Raw genomic sequence first — 21365 nt, 5'->3', positions numbered from 1 at the left:
CTGTTGTCCATGCTTAGTGTGGCACACACAGACACACAATGCAAAGACTAAGTGAACTTCTCTCCTTTTTATCTGCTTTCAGGTGTGATTTTTTTTTAAAAAAATCCTATTTATATCCCGCCCTTCTCCAAAGACTCAGGGCGGCTTACAATTTAAAGCACAAATCAATGTGCTTAGCAATAGCCTTCATTCTATGTATATGCCTGCTTATTAGGCAATTTTTATATTGCCCACACCTGTTACTTGCCCCAGGTGAGTTTAAAGGAGCATCACATGCTTGAAACAATCTTGTTTATCCACAATTTTGAAAGGGTGCCAATAATTTTGTCCAGTCCATTTTTGGAGTTTTGTTTGACATTATGTCCAATTTGCTTTTTTTCCTCCCTTTTTTTATACACACAAAGGGAATAAACCTGTGTATAGCAAAACATGTGTTCCTGCAATACTTTTCTGTGAGAAATACTTGATTTTCTGGAAAAATTTCTGGGGTGCCAACAATTTCGGCCAAGACTGTAACTGTTCCATGATTATGTAATCAAAATTTGGGTGCTTGGCAACCCACCTATATCTACAATCACAAGAGTGGCTTCAATTTCCCACCTGCCTATCTCCTACCATTGAGCTGTGGTGGTGCGGTGGTTAGAATACAGTACACACCAACCTATTTAACTGTGTAGGGCAGCAGGGGACTGAGAGCACAACATGACAAGGGTGACTGCATCTGGGACTCAGCTAGGGGGGGGCTGTAACTTCCCCAAATAGCATTGCTCTGCATTGTAGTGCTGAGCCAAGCTAGGAGTATTTGTAGTCTTAGAGCTACAGTGTGCCAAGAAGTGCCTTTATATCACACTGCTGGGCCAGGCTGGGCTTCATGCTTCACTAGGTTTTTTTGCAACCCCAGAGCCATGGGGCATCAATAAACCCATTTGTATTGTCCTTTGAGCTGCTCTGTGGGACTGAGGCCACACAGTTCTGGGCTGCTTGACATCTCACAGGATGAAGACAGGGTGAAGGGTAGCCAAAAGGACAGAGATGGCAGGGAATAAGCAGTTTGGGGGGGGGTTGAAGTGGAGGCAGTCCCTTACTCGGAAGAGCTGAGGTTTGGACTTTGGAATGCCTTAGATCGAGGTGGGTCCTCGGCTAACAACAGGTAGAATTCAGTTAATGTTTGTAATGGGAAGTTCCAGGAATGCTGTTGCTGTTGCCAAGTAATGCAGTCACCTAACACCAAAGCACTGTATTGCTTAACAACAGAAATTTCGATCCTGACTGTGATCAGAGATCAAAGACTATCTATACAGTACACCAGCATCTGGATCATAGTATCTATCTATCTATCTATCTATCTATCTATCTATCTATCTATCTATCTATCTATCTATCTATCATCTGACCTGTGTGCCACCCATCTTGCCAATTCCCTCACCTATTAACCTATATCCAATCAGATAGTAATGAACTTAGTATTTTACTTTGGTATTTGAAAAATTACACCAAGCACTGTTAGTAACACATCATGAATGTAGACATATTAAAATAGAATAAACCAAAAGTTTCAATTAATGTGCTCACCTGCATTGAAAATGGGTTTTTTGAATCTGGATCTATTGCAAAGAGCTTTTCCACCAATTCCAGCTTGAACTCACTTGATATCTCATTATCCACATTGAAGCAATAATCATTAGGACTATTGGGCTGTAAAAATAATCAGCAACTTTGTTCAGTAAAATGAGACCAAATTTCAAACGCACTTTCATAATAAATAAAATGCCAGAGGTCTATTTACTGAAATTTTAAACCATTAAGTTTCTACAATTAGGATGAGGCACAATTAAGATATATAAGAATCAATATTGGAATAATAAAGCTCACATAATCATTTTGACACATAGCTCCTCATATTTTAAAGTTGTATTTAAAAACTTTCTTAAGGCTTAGGAAACAAGACTGTACTACTTTATGCCTAACAAGTTATGACATAGAGGATTTCTAACAGCACATTTCATTTGATTAATAATGAAGCAAATTGTCATATGCAATAAATCTTAACTACCAACAGAGATGAATCAAATGAAGGGAAGTGAATTGTGTCAATCTTTAGTTTCCATGCTGAGCAAAAGAGTAAAAAACTGTTACTGTTTGGAAAAGAAAAATGTGAACATTTTTATTATTTCTAATACAAGATTTCAAATTGGAATCCTCACTCAGCACAGAGTTCACTAGAAAAGATTCAGTTGGTTTTTCTTTTCTCCCTATCCTATTCTGGTGTTTCCCAGAAAAATGACGTAATACAAAGGTGATAAGTGTATAAAATTTAATACAGAAACAATGGAAAGTTGCAAAAGATTATTAAATAACAAACCTCAGGTGAACTTTGGCTAGTGCTTCTATCAGGAGTAGCTGGTTGATCTTGAGTCTGCCGGCTGGAGAAAGTAAGATCTAAAGGCTCCGTGCTGGGCTCCAGTTTGGTCACCACCTCTTTATTGAGTGCTGGATCAGCACTGCTACAGAGCGGCTTTGTTGTTTCAGAAGCAGATAGCGGGGACATTGCCAAATTTATATTCTGCAGCTTCTCATTGGATGAGGGGAGCATTACATCATTATACAAAGGAACATCATCAGACGGTTGTTCTTCTGACTCTACAAAAATTTTAAAAAAGACATCATCAAACAAAGGAAAAATATTGCGTCACAATTTAAGAGCCTTATTATGATTCAGCATATGCCAAGGACATCTCTTTAAGAAATTCTAAAGGTCAGCATTTATGGATAATTAGCCTTTTTCCTTTAAATGTTTCATTAAATATACACACACCATCGTTGTCGAAATCTAACGCTATTATGGTATCTCCAGCAGCAGGAGCAAGATAAGCTAATGCTTCGGGTTCCTTTTTAAGCTTCTCAAAGAGGCTGCTGCTATCTTCCAGATCACTTTTGCTGAGTCCTTTCATCATTTCCATCTCGGGAGAATCCACTGGTTTCAACATACGCTCCGTTTGCTGAAGTGAAAAGACCAAGTCCCTCTGAACAATTCCACTGCAAAAGAATAAAGAAAGTAAGGATAAGAGAGATATTGAGAGCTGCATAATGCATATTTATAATGTTCATCTATTGTACAAGAAACATATATGTAATATATTCTGGCCTTATCCTGCTCTATCATGGCAAAGAGCCTCTGAGCTTTTATCACAGTTTCTGCTTACTGAAGAAAACTCTCGGTATTCTCTAGGTCAGGGGTGTCAAACTCAATTTCATTGAGGGCCTCATCAGCATTGCGGTTGCCCTCAAGGGGCCGGGTGGGTGTGGCCTACTGGATGGGTGTGGCTAGAGTGCATATGGCCTACTGGGTGGGCGTGGCCAGCTCTACATCGCATCAAGGGTGCCTATGGGGACCCGGGCAGGAGTGGGAGAGATCTGAGGGTCTCTGGCAGAAGGAGGGTCTCTGGGCCAGGGCCAAGGCAGTGGGGGCCGTTCCCTCACTGTTTCCAGGATGGCTTCGCGGGCCGCATGAAACCACTTCGCGGGCCAGATCCAGCCCCCGGGCCTTGTGTTTGACATGTCTGCTCTAGGTGTAAATATAGATGGTGGAATGTCCAAAACTATTAGATTTTACTCCCACTTTGCACCCTAAAATAACTTCTAATAATATTTCATAATCATACAGTATATTGTAGGAAAATATTAGTGATGAACAAACTATCCACTAGAAAAAGAATCTGTTGTTGTGGTGTTTTGTTTATTTTTTGGGAGACGCTAATCATATAACTCTCTAGATACAAGTTTAAAAGAACCACATAACATTCCTTTGGAAATAGGCCTGAATTCAATTGTATATGTGCATGCACACACACTTATAAAAAAGGGAAATATGCATCATCAACAGTCTGAAAAATCTGTAACTAAATATAAATATAAATGTGAGAATGTAGTTGAAAAATGCATTACCGTATATACTTGAGTATAAGCCGACTCGAGTATAAGCCGAGACCCCTAATTTTACCCCCAAAAACTGGAAAAAGTTCTTGACTCAAGTATAAGCCGAGGCTGGGATCCGCCGAGTGGCTTTCAGCACTGGAGAAAATGCAAAATCGCTCGAGACCAAACTCGAAGGAATCAGCTGCCGGTGGGAGCGAGGCGATCCGTGCGGTCCCGTGACAGCCAGTCGGGCAAGCAACGCGAAGAGCGGCAGGGCTTTATTTTTGCACCGTGAAACTCCCCCTCTCTCCCCCTTCCCCCCACTTCCCAGAGCTGAATACAGGGTATTAACCGGCGGCGGAGGCTTGCAGAACGGCGGATCGAGCCTCTGTCGCCGGCGGCTGGATCCGCGCTCCGCAAGCCTCTGCCGCCGGCGGAGGCTGGATCCGTACTCCACAAGCCTCTGCCGCCGGCTGGATCCGTGCTCCGCAAGCCTCTGCCGCCGGCGGAGGCTGGATCCGCGCTCCGCAAGCCTCTGCCGCCGGCTGGATCCGCACTCCACAAGCCTCTGCCGCCGGCGGAGGCTGGATCCGCGCTCCACAAGCCTCTGCCGCTGGCTGGATCCGCGCCCCGCAAGCCTCTGCCGCCGGCAGAGGCTTGTGGAGCACGGATCCAGCCTCCGCCGGTGGCAGAGGCTTGCGGAGCGCGGATCCAGTGGGGGGGAAAAGCCCTTTAGCAGGATTTGCCTGCATGCCGGCGGAGGCTGGATCCGCGCTCCGCAAGCCTCTGCCGCCGGCGGAGGCTGGATCCGTGCTCCACAAGCCTCTGCCGCCGGCTGGATCCGTGCTCCGCAAGCCTCTGCCGCCGGCGGAGGCTGGATCCGCGCTCCGCAAGCCTCTGCCGCCGGCTGGATCCGCGCTCCGCAAGCCTCTGCCACCGGCGGAGGCTGGATCCGCGCTCCACAAGCCTCTGCCGCTGGCTGGATCCGCGCCCCGCAAGCCTCTGCCGCCGGCAGAGGCTTGTGGAGCACGGATCCAGCCTCCGCCGGCGGCAGAGGCTTGCGGAGCGCGGATCCAGTGGGAGGGAAAAGCCCTTTAGCAGGATTTGCCTGCATGCCGGCGGAGGCTGGATCCGTGCTCCGCAAGCCTCTGCCGCCGGCGGAGGCTGGATCCGTGCTCCACAAGCCTCTGCCGCCGGCAGAGGGTTGCGGAGCGCGGATCCAGCCTCCACTGGTGGCAGAGGCTTGCGGAGCGCAGATCCAGTGGGGGGGGAAAGCCCTTTAGCAGGATTTGCCTGCATGTCTCAAGTGCTACCTAATGTGCTTTCAGCCTCAGTCGGCCACTCCACATTGTAATCACGAAGGTAGCTCTCTAACGGGAAGGAAAGGGAAGGAAAGGAAAGGAAAGGAAAGGAAAGGAAAGGAAAGGAAAGGAAAGGAAAGGAAAGGAAAGGCCACCATCTCTCCTCTGCCGCTCGCTCTCGCCGCTCCAGCCCTGGTGAGCCAAAGAGACGAAAGGCCCCGAGCGATAGGAAGGGGATCTCTGCCCTAGAGCTGGAGGGGGGAGGGAAAGGGGGGGGAGGAAAGGCCCGATCACTTTGTGTTGAGCTGGTTCAGCTCAGCCGGACTAGGCGGGGCTGCGGCTCCCAGCTGATGCCGCTGCCGCCATCCAAGTCCGGCCGGCAAGAACTTTTTTTCTCCCCGCCCCGCAGTGACGAGTAAAGCGCGACTTACTTCCTCCTCCATGCCCACGTCGCCTTCTCGCCCAACAAACCCAAGGGGCGGCCTCAGAAAGGGGCTCTAACTTTCCCCTACCGCTCGAACTTATCTTGGAGAGGAAGGCAAAATCGGGAGAGGGAAGAAGAGCGAGGACTGGAGCAGCGCTTGCCCGGCTTCTCTCCCCTGCAGGGAGCGGCGGGGTCGGTTCCGCCTCCACCATGTTCTCTCTCGAGAGCCTTGTCCCACCCGCAAAACGCCAGCGCCGCCGCCGCCCCCTTCCTAGCCAGCCCTCAGCCGCTTCACAAGCACCCGTTGCCGGCCCAGTTCTATCAGACCCGCGCGGCGCCGCACGTACTCCGTTTACACGGCCCCCGTACTTCCCCCACACGTCCCTTCTCCTGCCTCCTTCCCATAACGGCCTCTACCTACCGGACGGCGCCTCAGCTCCCCGTGTCCGCCGCCGCCGCCACCCTGACCAAACCCTCTCTGCCTGCGCGCGCCCTCCCTCCCTCCCTCCTTCCTCTCTGTCTCTAGCTGGGCGAGGCTTCCAGCCGTCGCCGTGACGCTGCACGCCCAGCTTCTCTCTGATTTCCCTGGCCCAGTCCAGTGATGCTTGAGAGGAAAAAAAAGCGAGCGGGCGGGCGAGGGGGGGAGGGAAAGGCGAGAATGACCGCTTTGTGTTACCTGCCATGAAACCAGTCCTTGCAGGCGTCGCACTCTATCATGAAGCGGGTTACATCGTAGGGCAGCCAGGCAGCGGAAAGAAGCAGGCAGGCAGGGCGCGGAGGTCCGGAGACCTGCCGACGTTTGGGGAGGTTTGGGGAGGTGCGCGCGCACCTCCCCAAACCTCCCCATACTTCGGCAGGTCTCCGGACGGCGGCGGCTTGGGAGAGGTGCGCGCGATCCCGGAAGCACCGAAGCCTCGGCTGCGCGCAAGTCCTCGGTAAGTTCTTTTTTTTTTGTTCACTGGAGTATAAGCCGAAGTGGATTTTTTCAGCCCAAAAAGTGGGCTGAAAAATTCGGCTTATACTCAAGTATATACGGTAATCAGAAAATTCAACATTTCAGGCAAAGGTTCTAACCCTCAAAAACTGGAAGAGGTCAATTCATATACAAGTACCAAAGAAAGGGAACTTAACATAATGCAGAAAACATTAAAACAATCTTCTTAACTTTGCACACAAGCAAATGTTTAGAATATTTAATATTTCCAACATGGAAAGGGGAGATGTCCAAGGTTCAAGCTGACTTTAGAAAAAGCCAAGAAACATGAGACATAATTGCTGATTCACACTGCATAATCAAGAAAGCCCAAGAATATTCAATTCATTGATTATAGGAAGACCTTCAATTGGGTCAATCATGTCAAAGTGTGGAAAGTGCTTATGTAAGTATAAAAATGGGAATCCCTACTGTCCTCATGTGAAATTTAGACCAAAGTCAGAAAGACACAGTAGAGACAGGAAATGGAGAAACAGATTCTCCAGGTTGGCAAAAAAGTGAGAAAAGAATGTATACTCTCACCTTATTAATTCAACCTATATGCAGTAGCTGGACTGGAAGATGAGCATAGTTTAAAACTGGAGGAAGCAACATCAATAACCAGTGCTATAGTGATGAAACTAAGCTGAAAATACAAATGAACTACAAGTCCTAGTAATGAAAGTCAGGGAGCATATTAAAAACAGGACTAAGATTAAACATACAGCAGACTATGTGAATTACCTCAAACACAGCAACCAGCCTTAGAAAAGGCAAGATACTGAAGTGATGGATACCTTTTGCATTTTTTAAAATTGATTATCAACAGTGAGGAAACCAGCAGAGATTAAATACTTCCCATAGAGTAGCCATAAGACCTTGGAAAAGATATTCAGATGCTGGGATATGTCTATATCTACGAAGATCAGAATCATCTGAGTAACTATTTTCCCTCTGACATTCAATGGAAACAAGAGTTGAACTTTGAAGATGATGGATAGAAGGAGTATTGACACCTCTGAACTTTGGTGTTGGAGGAGACCCCTGAGAATACCATGGATAGCCAAGAAAAGAGTTGACACTAATTTGATGGCACATGATCTATCAATAATATCTGCATTGAAGATTAGTAAGTATAGTATGTATTTCTATCTGAAGGCAGAATATTCCAACAGAATTTTATACATGGAGTGAAGAAAACCTACGGTGGCACACATGCAGACTCTTATTTGTAGCAATAACTACATGCATTATCAAATCCTGATGCAGGTTCCCAAAGTATAAATAACACTGCAACAACAGCAGATATGAAAACCTATGGGCAATCAGTAGGAAGGCAAACTAAAAATTTCATGCAGAAATCTCCTCAACATAACAAAGAAATGAATAAATGTGCTTACAAAAAAATACATAGTGAAGAAGTAAACTTTGTTACCAAGGACATTACATCAAATGGACAAAATACCCACAATTTCTCTTCAAAAAGCCAGCTTAGTACTTGGCTAATTATTTGCACTTCCCCCCGCAATAGCATTTACAGACAAAACTCACCTCAAGACATAGTTCACACACACTATACATTGTGGTTGAGAATTCTTAGTATTGTATATAACAGTTGCTTGAGTCTCTACCCAGACATAGCCCCCTTGCTTGGCAAGCATTCGATACTGTCCGGTGGTGACTTGCCCTTTAGCAAACACTGGAAGAGGAAAGAGACCCAAATTATTTATATACCCAAGACTGGGTTGCCCAGTAGGTTGCCAGACATTCACTCAACTCTAATTGGCCTTGCCATTTTTAAAAGCAATTATTTTGCTTTAGTTCTTAAATAAGTTCTTAAATAAAGCCTCTTAAAACATCTGTCTTCCCAACAATGCTTTCAACATTAATATTTGCAATACTAAAATGGGGGTTGGAGTTTTATTGGGTTTTATATTGGAGTATCATTTTTGCAAGCTGGCTGGATTCACCCTGAGTTGGGTGATCGTAACGTTTTTCTAAATAAATAAATGAATAAATAATACTTGTAAAATATTTAAATGGTGATGGAAGTTAGAATCAGTGTAGGAGATCTGGGTAAGCTAATGGAGAAGACAAAGAATAATGGAATACATGTGCATATATACTGTGTTCTTGATTATTTTTGAGAATAATTAGATGGCTTGTTTCTAGTGCTGACTTTTCTTAGGTATGTGTATTTATGAATCAGAGTAATATGCTGAGGATTATTTCTGTGAGCATTACCAGTTTGCATTTAATGAAGTAGACATCCAGGGATATAAATAAATAGTTTAGTATTTGGGACTCAGACACTTCCTCTGCCTCTTCAGTTATTGGGCAAGTTACATCCATTTAGCACCAGAATGATTTTTACTGCATGGCTGTTTTAAAATTAGTTACTTTTAAATTTGTCATTTCTTTATGGCAGAAAATCTGTTCCCATAATTAGCTCTCAACATTCGAAATATACTCATCAGCCTCAAAAGTTTCAGAACTTTTGAAATGCTTAGAATTTCACAATAGCATTTAGCAGGGGTCTTCAAAGGTGGCCCTTTTATGACTTGTGGGATTCAGCTCCCAGAATTCCTTAGCCAGCATGCCTGGCTGAGGAATTCTGGAAGCTGAAGTCCACAAATCATAAAAAGTCCACGTTTAAAGACCCCCTGGCATATACAGTATCTGACAAAACACTGGTGTGATATTTACAAGATTTATCATAAATCATACAGAATATGTTAATGAAACCTGAATAGCATGCAGCTGTCTTGCCTTCATCAACTTACTGTCATGATGTGTTTTGGTCAGATGATCAGAGTCCAGTGCATGATAATATTCATATACAGAATGCCCCAGGAGTTCTTCAGGTTCATACCCTATTAGTTCTGTAATCCTTTATGCAAAAGGAAAGACAAAGTAAATTTGTGATATCGCTAAAGCTTACAGGTAAAGTTTATTTGAAAAGTATTGAAAGTTTATTGAAAAGAAAACTATTGCAATTTATTATCTGTTTCAAATAAAACAAAAAGCATAATACAAGCTTTGCTAATAACTATAACATCACCTCGGCTTGGAGCCAAAATGAACTAGAAAGATTAAGGGTTCGGGATTTTGCTTGATTCAAAGCAACTTAGAAAATAAATCAAAATTGAAAAATATTTACATACTGGTTTTATTTTGCATTTTGGGGATCAATAGGATGTTGCAAATCGTGTCATTTAATGTTTTTAAAGATACTTCTTCCCAAGTGCATGGGGATATATTATAAATAAAATTCCAATGGAAATAACACAAAATAAAATGGAAGTAAACATTGCATTAATTAAACAAACAGACCACAATGCAAGCTTTACTAGTAGCTGCAATATGATCTGTGCTCGGAGACAAAATGAAGAAATAAAGATAAAGAGGATTGTTGTTTATCTCAAAGAAAAAAATCGTAAGCACAAAATGAAATATATTTCAGCCTTATACCAATTACTCTTTTCCTATATAAGAATACTATCTTTGTCTTATTAGTTCATTTCCCGAATCAGATGCCTCCAGATGTGCTGAACTGTAAGTCCTGTTGTTCCAACCTAGCATGGCTAATAATTGGAGGCTGGAGAAGTGGTCCAACACATCTAAAGCAGGGGTCCCCAACCCCTGGTCTGTGGACCAGCACCGGGCGACAGCATGCCAGAAACCAGTCCACGCAAACAAGCAAAGACCCAGGGTGCAGACAATACATGAAACCACGCCCCCTCCAGTCCCCGGAAAAACCTCTCTTCGCAGAACCGGTCCCTGGTGCCCAAAAGGTTGGGGACCTCTGATCTAAAGAACACCAGACTTGGGAATGCCAAATTTAAAATTATTTCAGCCACTTGATGGCAGTGTTACACAGAACACCAGTACAAGGAAAAGAAATGCTACAAAACTCAGAAAAAGCAGAAGTGTTTCTTTCTAAAATGAATATATATATATATATATATATATATATATATATATATATATATATATATATATATATATATATATATATATATATATATATATATATATATATAACCATTAATGTAACTATTGCTTTAGCTTTAGTATATGCTAGCTAATTAAAAACATTATTTCCAATAGTTTGCTTAAAAACATTGAAAAATTTTAAAAATGATTTTTAATTTTTTTATCATTTAAAAAACATTTTGGAAAATGGAAAACAGAATAGAAAACATTTTGCACCCTCATTGTTCAGAATTGAAAATTATGAAACTGAAATTATAAAACTGGAAGATGCACATAAATTTACAGCATCGTTTAACTAATTCTCTCCCTCAATTTTAACAAATAAACGCACGTACAGTAAAGGGCACAGAATGCTATCAGCAATCAGGTGAGTATCATAATTAACAGGGAATCTATTTTGGAAGTAGAGGAGAGTGAAGTATGCAATAGATGTGCAGAGGCTTTACCTTTCATCACAATAGGAAAATTTCATGTCAAGGCTATGGCGGCTGAGGAACGTTTTGCTATCCAATGGGACTTCAATATTTGATGGATGAGGTATAGGCTCACAAATTAATACCAAACATGTCATGGGAGGCTTTTTATAGCCGCACACAGTCTGATTGTTGCAATTCTCATAAACACGAATATGACCTGTACAATGAAGTACCTGAGTGTTGAAAAGAAAGAAACATATTTTATCCCTGACCTCATATATAACCACAAAAGCAATCTCAAGCACCATTTGTTTATATTACAAAGTCATTTTCTTTAACTCGCAGTTGAATTGGGAATTAATTTGGGCAAACGTAGCCAAAAGGAGCTTGTTTCTCACTACTGCCAACGGAGCACAACTACCCGTTGTTGCTGGACCTACATTCACATCATTAGTCTGCAGCACGAAAGGATCATCTTTAAGTATTAAATAAGTTAAGTGGAATTAACCACTATGTCCAACAGCAGTAGCAAGTACCGGTAGGTTTCACTGAAAACTATTTTAATTATTTAAAACAAATGTCGAAAATAAAGTTCAGAGCTATATAGTTTTGGTCTGGTTGCCTATTTATTGCCCAGAGAACTCAAATCAACAGAAAAAGATCCATATTGCTCCTCTCTTGAAATAGTCCCTGAGTAGTGGTATGATTGAGCAATTATCACTGAAAGGAAGACATTTTTTGCAGAGGGAGGAAGGGGAGGTTGTGGTTTGTAATATACTTAAAGCATACCAATGTCTATGTCTATTTCATCCCAAGTTAATTAATTTGCTAATGAGATTTATCAGCACCTGAAACCTAAGATTCTAGTTGGCTAATCAATATTATAATTAATTAAAACAACAAAACCCAAAATCTTTTTACACAACTTAATACTAAAATTAATGAGTTAATATTTGTTTGGTATGGTGCCAATAGTTATAATTAATTTTCAAAGGTCTTTCGGAAGAGCCAGATTTTCATCTGCTTCTCGAAGGCCTTGAGGGTGGGGGCAAACTAAAGGGGAGCTCTTACAGAGAACACCCTCCTCCTCCTCCTCCTCCTCCTACCTCCTTAGTAGTTAGGGATCCTTAGGAGATGCTTCTTATCTTTCCATGCAGAATGTGCAGAAACTTTTGGGGAACAGTGGTGTCTTAAGACTTCTGGGCCCTGTGCCATACAGTACTTTATTTGCAGTGACAAGCAGCTTGAATTGCACCAATGCTGTTCCCACAGCTCAAGTGCAACATTTAACAAGAGTTCAGGAAAAGCCCCTGATTGTGGCCCTGCTCTTTTCTGAGAAACAGAACTACATCAGAAACCAAAAGATAGTCTATTCAATCATGCCCAGATTGGGTCGAGTCTGCCTTTTTTCTCCATCAAAATCTAGACTGTCATGGGTCTAGATACGGTAATTCATATTCTCCAGGGTCCTCTGCAACTATAACCTCATCATTTCAATCCCTGAGAAAGAACAAGGTGAACGATAAGGTTGTTGTTGTTGTTGTCCAATCCTGCTGGATCCAGGCCTGCCTGGCCTCTTCACTAGAGGACAGACCAGTGTATCTTCTGTTATTTCTCCCTCCCTTAACAAACTGCTGTCCCGCAGCCAGGATCCAAATTCCAGGCTGCAGAGGACTTTACTTCCTCAGAATCAAAATCTCTCAGGCACCGCACAAGACATCACCTCTATCATCTCAGTGGATTCTGTCCATCCAGGTTGTGATTCAGAGTGAATGTGAGAGATTTTATCCACGAAATGCTTGGCCAGACGATCACAACTTACATAAACTGGATCTTCCTTTCCTTCCTTTCCCAAGGGGTCCAGGACACTCTGAACAGTGTAGTTGGCCAACATTCCGCAGACGCAATAAGGGAGGAAAAGTAATTATGCTTCACTGCCCTTATCGCCACAGAGTAGGCTCGAATCTGGGCTCCTACTCGTGTCCGGTCACATTCGCTTCTTGTTTTCACCAGCATCGTTCTAGACGTTTCTTCACTTCCTTCATTTCCTGGAGCTCCTCAATGAATCAAGGAGCTGTGAGGGGTTGATTGGGGGGGGAGGGAGAGGGGGGAAGAGGCTGCTCAGGGGTAAATGCTGTCGAGTGCCCTGGCCGCCACCGTATTCCAGAGGTCAATAAAGCGCTCAACAGAGTCGCCCTCCAGATCGCTGGGCAACTCCCCAAGCGTCATCAGGAAACCTTTAATGTAAAACACATAGATTTTTCTCACAGATTTGACACTGTGTCTATCTCGCCATCCTTCAAATTATTTTAATATGCTAAAATATTAGATTTAAGTTCTTGAACAACACAACAAAACCAGTCCCAAAACTTTTATGTACTATTGTTTTTAAAAACATATTTCACACAATGCTACTTTTCAGTGAAACGTCTCATCACTCATATCCATCATGATTGCTTAACTGCTTAAAGTTATCGAAGAAAAAGCTACTCTATTTAATCTTTATAGATAACATCAACTATTCTATTTTTTACTCAAGCTGGGTGAGCACTGGATTGGAACTCTTACCACTTCAGACTACATAAATGAAATGAAATAATATGCTTAACAACTGCAGAAAGTGTAATTTCTGCAGCCATGTCATTCTGGATTTTTTTCTGTAGACTGGATTACTGGTAGCTCCATGGGTTATCATCCCCATATTTCTGGGGCCCAACATGAAAATTGAGAAAAAGTTTGTTTCAAGTACCATTGTTGTCTGTGGATGAACATTTGTAGCAACATGGAAGAGTTTGCTCCATTTATTGCCAGCATTGAACAAAATTCTAGACTATAAGAAATTTTGTTCTTAACTTAGAGCACTTTAAAACGCCATTATAATCTTAGAAGAGATGAATGCAGTTTAGAATGTGACTTTAAAAAGGTAAAAATATGGAGCATCCAAACAGTGTGAGATGCCAAGGGAGCATCTTATAAAACATATGTTCTTCAAATGCTCTTTGAAGCATTTATTTATATACTTCTTTCAAAGCATAAGAAAAATTACCTTCCATGTGGCTGATTTTATATTCACAGTTCTTCCTCGGCTGGTCAGTGTACATTTCATTCTGAGGAAAAAACTCCGTTCTGTATTTTGATCCTTTCCCTTTTTAACAGATCCTAATACAAGAATTGAAATACAGAAACAGACTAACACCATAGAAAATACTATGTGTAATTTACATTCAATTTCACCTATGAATCTCTTTAAACAGCGACTGTAAAGGTATCCTCAACATACAACCATTTGCAGTCACAATAGCATTGCCCATGGCCCCTAAAGCACTTACAGCTGTCATAAAATGTTGCGTGATTCCATTTTGGGTGCTTGGCAACCTATTTGCATTTGTAACCAGTTGCGAAGTGCCCTGAAATCATTTGAGCACCAACTGCAATCTTCTCTGCTGGCTTCCCTAGAAAGTCAATGGAGAAGCTGTCAGGGAAGATTGCAAGCAGAAAGGATGTTGGATTTTAAATCCATTCTACCAGCATGACAAAGAATTTCCCTTCCCCTCCCCTTGCAGGGAGGAAAAAATCCTCTGATACATGGGAGAAACGGACTTTAAATCTGGCAAAAACACTAATGAATGCCAATATTTCCACCCCTTTTAAGCAGTGGCGTAGTGTGGGTTGTCAGCACCCGGGGCAAGGCAAGTAATTTGCGCCCCCTAACCGCACCGCACACCTGGCACCCCCCCTCCACAGTGGGCGGCGACCCGGCGGCTCGGATCGGATTCGCACAGCCAGCACTGCAGTGAGAAAGAGTGAGTGAGCCAGGCAGGGGCAGAGAGCTGCGAGTGTGAGCGCCCCCCCCAGATGTTGCGCCCGGTGCGGCCGGCCCCCCCTGCACCCCCCACGCTACACCACTGCTTTTAAGGGGAAAAAATGCCAGAACCCCAGCATTGTGCAGCTCCCACAACAATGGTATTCACCAACACTTTCCCCATCCCCAGGAGGTTGAGGACCTCTCCCAGTGCTCTAGTTAACAACTGCAACTGTGAGAGCCAGGATTGGAGTTGTTGAGTGAAATAGTTCCATGGTGATTTGCATAATGACCGCTTCATTCAATGATCAAGATACCAGGCCCAAATGTGTTCTTAAATGGAGGAGTACCTGTATTTGCATAGAATTATTACTTTCTTGCTTTTCCCCCAAATCTTGTCCCTACTGCTGTTGGTTAGAGGTTTGGGGTGAGGTGAGATTAGAGTGTTGGGAGGAAATCAGCAATTTGCTTCCAACTTTATTTATTTTATTTTTATTTTAATTCCATTTATAATTTAATTTAATTTAATATTTGCATTTGTATACCGCCCTTTCCCTGAGGACTCAGGGCGGTTTACAGGGAATTAAAATCGAAACATACAAAAGTTAAAACCAATTAAAAAGCATTAAATTCACCCTGTAGATTAAAACCCCAGTTAAAATTTTCTCCTCAGCCTGGGCCCGAGAGCTCAAAGAGCCAGGTCTTCAGGCCCCGGCGGAATGATCGGAGGTCGGGAGCAGTCCTCAGCTCTACCGGCAGCTGGTTCCAGAGGGCAGGCGCTCCCACTGAGAAGGCCCTATCCCTGGGTGTCACCCGCCGGCAATCTCTCACCGGCGGCACCCTGAGCAGACCCTCCCTGTGGGAGCGCACTGGGCGAAGGGCGTTTGATGCCGGCAGCAGGTGTTCCCTCAAATAACCCGGACCCAGGCCATGTAGGGCTTTATAGGTGATAACCAGCACCTTGAATTTCACCCGGAGGGCAACCGGAAGCCAATGCAGCTCGCGGAGTAGAGGTGTTACATGGGAGTATCGGGAAACCCCCATTACAACTCGCGCGGCCGCATTCTGCACCAGTTGAAGCCTCCGAGTGGTCTTCAAGGGCAGCCCCATGTAGAGAGCGTTGCAGTAGTCCAAACGGGAGGTCACAAGCGCATGAGTGGCTGTGCGTAGGGCGTCTCGGTCCAGATAGGGACGCAACTGGCGCACCAGGCGAACCTGTGCAAAAGCCCCCCTGGTCACGGCTCCTATGTGATCTTCAAAATTGAGCCGTGAATCCAGGAGGACGCCCAAGTTGCGAGCCCTATCAACGGGGGGTAACACCTCACCCCCCATCGTTAGAGGTGGAATAACTTGGTTAACCCGAGACGCCGATATGCACAGCCACTCAGTCTTGGCGGGATTGAGACGAAGCCTGTTTCTCCCCATCCAGACCTGAACCGCCTCCAGGCACCGGGACATCACGGAGAGGGCATCACTGGGTTGGTTCGGGGTGGAAAGAAAAAGTTGGGTATCATCAGCGTACTGGTGATACCCCACCCCAAAACCACGAATGATCTCGCCCAGCGGCTTCATGTAGATGTTGAACAGGAGGGGCGAGAGAACCGACCCCTGAGGGACTCCACAAATGAGAGACCTCGGGGCGGATCTCTGCCCTCCTGTCAACACCGACTGCGAGCGGCCCTGGAGGTAGGAGGAGAACCACCGTAAAACGGTGCCTCCCACTCCCAGCCCCCTGAGACGCCGCAGCAGGATACCATGGTCGATGGTATCGAAAGCCGCTGAGAGATCTAATAGGACCAGGACAGAGGAGCAACCCCTGTCCCTAGCCCTCCAGAGATCATTCACCAGCGCGACCAATGCCGTCTCCGTGCTGTGTCCAGGCCTGAAGCCCGATTGGTACGGGTCCAGATAATCAGTTTCCTCCAGGAACAGAGGGAGCTGATGCGCCACCACACTCTCAACAACCTTTGCCAGGAAGCGAAGGTTGGAGACTGGACGATAGTTGTTTAAAACAGCCGGGTCCAAAGCAGGCTTCTTGAGGAGGGGTCTCACCACCGCCTCCTTCAAGGCGGCAGGGAAGACACCCTCCTTCAAAGAAGCAGTTATTACTGCATGGAACCAGCCTCGTGTTCCCTCCCGAGCCGCATAAGCTAGCCAGGAGGGGCACGGATCCAACAAACAGGTGGTGGAGCTCAGTCTCCCCATGATCCTGTCCACATCATCAGGGGAAACAGGGTCGAACTCAGTCCAGATAACGTGCTCAAGACCGCCTGATTCCTCCACATCAGACTCTGCCCAGTCAGAGTCCAAGCCGGTCCGGATCCGAGCGATTTTGTCCGTCAGATGATGACTAAACTCCTCGGCTCGTCCCTGCAAGGGATCCTCCCTCACCTCCTGGTTAAGGAGGGAGCGAGTCACCCTAAACAGGGCGGCCGGGCGATTATCTGCGGACGCGATAAGGGCGGCAAAGTAGTTAGACTTCGCCGTCTTTATCGCCGCAAGATAAGACCTTATGAAGGTTCTTAACTGCAATCGGTCGGATTCGGATCGGCTGGATCTCCAGCCGCTCTCTAGACCTCGTCTTCGACGCTTCATCTCCCGGAGCTCCACAGAAAACCATGGAGCCCAACGGGATCTGCGCCGAGTCAGAGGTCGCATGGGTACAACACAGTCGAGTGCCCTGGTGGCAGCCGTTTCCCAGGCCTCCACCAGAGCATCGACTGGGCTGTGGGTAAGGGTGATAGGTATCGGCCCAAGCGCCCTCTGGAACCGGTCCGGGTCCATTAGGCGCCTGGGGCGGAACCACCTGGTCGGTTCCGCCGCCCAGCGGCGGGGGATGGCATGACGGAAAACCAGCCTCAGGAGGTGATGATCTGACCATGACAGAGGGGTGATGGACGGAGAACCCCCTCCCAGATCATCCAACCATTGTCCAGACAGGAACACCAGGTCGAGAGTATGATCCCCCTCGTGAGTAGGGCCCTCAATAACCTGGGTCAGGCCCATGGCTGTCATGGAAGCCATGAACTCCCGAGCTAACTCCGACGACCCCCCCAGTGATGGCAGGTTGAAGTCACCCAGGACTATAAGCATGGGGAACTCCACCGCCAACCCTGAGAGGGTGTCGAGCAGCTCAGGCAGGGCTGTTGCCACACAGCTGGGCGCCAGGTATGTGAGCAACAAGCCCAGCTGAACCCGAGGACCACATCTCAAGAGGAGGGATTCACTCCCGGCCATCTGGACAATGGTGGCCTCCCGAGGACACAAAGTCTCCCGAATAACCACTGCCACCCCACCACCCCTGCCCTGAGCCCGTGGCTGGTGCAGCACCCGGAAACCTGGCGGGCATAACTCGGTGAGAGGCACCCCTCCCTCCGAACCCAACCAAGTTTCCGTGATGCACGCTAGATCCGCACATTCCTCCTCGATCAAATCACGGATGAGGGGAGCTTTGTTAACTACGGATCTAGCGTTAAAATAGACCAACCTGAGCTCAGGGGCCTGATCACCCTCATCCCCGGGTAGGAGGGTGCTAACCGGAGGGTCGGAGCGCGCCACCGCTCGGAGATAGCGGGGGCGCGATCCCAGATGTTGATATGGCCCTCCGCGCAAACACCTGCTGCCATACCCTATCGCCGTGGGGATTCGATGCCCCACCCCCACATTCCCAGCGCCAGCAGCCACCTCCCCCGACCCCTTCTCCGAAGACTCAGGGCGGCTTACAAGCTTAGCAGTAGCCTTCATTCTATGTATATGCCTGCTTATTAGGGCTTTCACACACACACACACAAGCGGCATTATTACAAAGTCAGCTTAATTGCCCCCAACAATCTGGGTCCTCATTTTACCTACCTCGGAAGGATGGAAGGCTGAGTCAACCTTGAGCCTGGTGGGATGCGAACCTGCACTAATTGCAGGCAGCTGGTATTGTTACTTAAGGAGGCATTAGCCCACTGCTCCACCAAGGCTCTAAGTACTGTATGTCTCTAAGTACTGTGTAGTTACTTACTGTTTTGTTTTTAAATGCTTTGTTATGAGACAATTCTAGATCATGTACATTGTTGCATGTGTTGTATACATAAAAAATCAGGACGGGAAACAGGGTATCAACCTTATCAATCACCTCAAAATCACCTATATCACATCAAGAAAGTCTTGAGAAGGGTATATACAGGTAGTCCTCAACTTACGGCCACAGTTGAGCTCAAAGTTTTTGTTCCTGAGACATTGGTTAAGTGAATTTTGCTTCACTTTACATGCTTTCTTGCCACAGTTATTAAGTGAACCACTGTAGCTGTTAAGTTACTAACATGGTTGTTAATTGAATCTGTGTTCCCTATTGACTTTGCTTATCAGGTCACAAAAGGTGATCACATGACCCTGGGACACTGCAACCGTCATAAATGAGTCGGTTGCCAAGTGTCTGGATTTTGATCACATGACCACAGGGTTGTTGCAATGGTCCATAAGTGTGATAAAATAGTCGTAAGTCACTTTTTTCAGTGTAGTTGTAACTTTGAACAGTTACTAAATGAACTACTGTAAGTCGAGGACTTAAAGTAAATGAATCGGGTGAAAATTTCTGCTTAATCCAAAGCATTCAAGACAAGTTTCAGATGTCAACCGAAAAACCTAAAGTGTTTAAAATTTAATTTTTAAATCCCAACTTTTTAATTTTTAAATACCAATTCAAATTCAAGTTACAATAAACACCTCAAAATAGAAGTTACAATTTTTACAAATTTAAAATTTCACAAGATTATATTTGACAGGACCTGTTATAAATTAATTAACATAAATCTATGGTATTGCTTAACAGCATTAATCAAGCACATATTTAAGGAGAAGCCATCTGGCCTCAAAGCAGAACTCTGAATGTTTGTCTCTTGTTTCGTTCTCGGTGTTCTCTGAGCTTGCTTTTTTTCTTTCAGATGTTTCATTACAAGGATAGAAATCATCATCATGCCTAAGGAAGTGAAGTTTGTGGACTGATTTCTCTTACCAGCATTGATTTTCATCAAAAAAATTCCCAACATCAGATAAACAAAATCAAGAAATAATAATACCCCAATCAAGGCCAGTATGACAAACATATATAAAAAGCCAGCAAATTTCAGTCTCTGATGCACTGAAGTTACCCAATTGGATAATGAAATGTCTGCAAGAAAACAACCTCAGAGAACACCAATAACCCAACAATTCCACTTCAAGCTACGTATATTTTCCACTATCTTTTCTTTCTTACCATTTCGATGGATGAGCATTTCTCTCAACTCTTCATGATCACATGGGTGTGTGAAATCGAACACACTGTGTCCTGTCAAGTCAAACTGCCAAAGGGGGGAAAAAAGCTCCATTTAGCATTGTATATTTATAGCAGGGGAAAAAAACCACTGGTTATAATCCTAATTCACTATCTTGTTCATAGTCACTAGGAATTCACTATGCCAATGATGCAGCCACACTGTCTCTAATTCTGGACTGAAGGGGTTTTAGCTTTTAATATTGTTTTAATTGTTGGGCTTATGTAATTTAATCTATTTTAATTTATACTATTTTTATATTGTATTTTATGCTGCCCTGTAAACCGCCCTGAGTCCTTCGGGAATAGGGCGGTATAAAAATTTAATTAATTAATTAATTAATTAATTAAATAAATAAATAAATATTGACTTCAGAAGGAATCTACAGCCCTTGCCGATCGCTATATAGGAAAGGCTCACAAGAAACTATTTTAAATCCTACATGTTTGGATACTAATGAAAGACAAGAATCTATCTCATAGACCAGGTTTCAGTCTTCAAATATTATGGCCTAGTGAGCAAATCCACTATCAGCCACAGAAGTTAACTAGGCAAAAGGATTACCTACGGCAACACCTGCGGCCGGCGTCATCTTCCCTCCATCCAGTGCGCTCCCACAGAGAGGGCCTCCTCAGGGTGCCTCCGATCAAAGAATGCCGATTGGTGGCCCCCAGGGGGAGAGCGTTCTCTGTGGGCGCGCCAGACCTGTGGAACCGCCTGCCAGCTGAGCTCCGTACGGCCCCCGACCTTCGCTCCTTCCGGCGCAACCTAAAAACGTATCTATTTGAGCAGTCTGACCTCGTCTGATGGGTTAGGGTTGGGGTTTTAATATATCTTAATTATTGTTTTAATTGTGGGCATTTATTTAATTCGTTTTTAACTTTTGTATTCTGTTTTGTATTTATTGCCCTGTACACCGCCCTGAGTCCTTCGGGAGAAGGGCGGTATAAAAATGTAATAAATAAATAAATAAATAAATAAATAAATAAATAAATAAATAAATAAATAAAATGTCAGACTAGTTATTTTCCCCCAGGATTGCTATAGCGGGGAAAAAAAACTGATGGCAGGCGGCCTATGCACACAGTCTTGAACTCCTAGAGCAGGGGTGTCAAACTCGCCACATCATGTGACTTGTCACAACAAATCGCGACTTTTCCCCATTGCCGGAGCTGGGGTGGGCATGGTTTCGATATGACGCATCCGGCCCATGGGCTGGCAGTTTGACACCCCTG

General features: G+C 44.8%; 1 protein-coding gene across 2 annotated transcripts in view; it reads right to left on the bottom strand.

Annotated features, from left to right (window-relative positions):
- Window positions 1–21365, bottom strand: part of HIF1A (hypoxia inducible factor 1 subunit alpha) — a 56818-nt gene that overhangs the window by 11194 nt on the left and 24259 nt on the right. For both annotated transcript variants that reach the window (XM_083370190.1, XM_083370191.1), the window contains 8 exons: window positions 20073–20157; window positions 14072–14184; window positions 11056–11258; window positions 9397–9503; window positions 8165–8312; window positions 2816–3036; window positions 2363–2640; window positions 1573–1695 (listed from right to left, as the gene is read on the bottom strand). In XM_083370190.1, coding sequence (XP_083226316.1) covers window positions 1573–1695; window positions 2363–2640; window positions 2816–3036; window positions 8165–8312; window positions 9397–9503; window positions 11056–11258; window positions 14072–14184; window positions 20073–20157 — 1278 coding nt within the window. The remainder of the gene's footprint in view (window positions 1–1572; window positions 1696–2362; window positions 2641–2815; window positions 3037–8164; window positions 8313–9396; window positions 9504–11055; window positions 11259–14071; window positions 14185–20072; window positions 20158–21365) is intronic.

This window comes from Vipera ursinii, assembly GCF_947247035.1.
Source record: "Vipera ursinii genome assembly, chromosome: 1".
Taxonomy (NCBI): domain Eukaryota; kingdom Metazoa; phylum Chordata; class Lepidosauria; order Squamata; family Viperidae; genus Vipera; species Vipera ursinii.
This window is presented reverse-complemented; position numbering and strand designations above follow the sequence as displayed.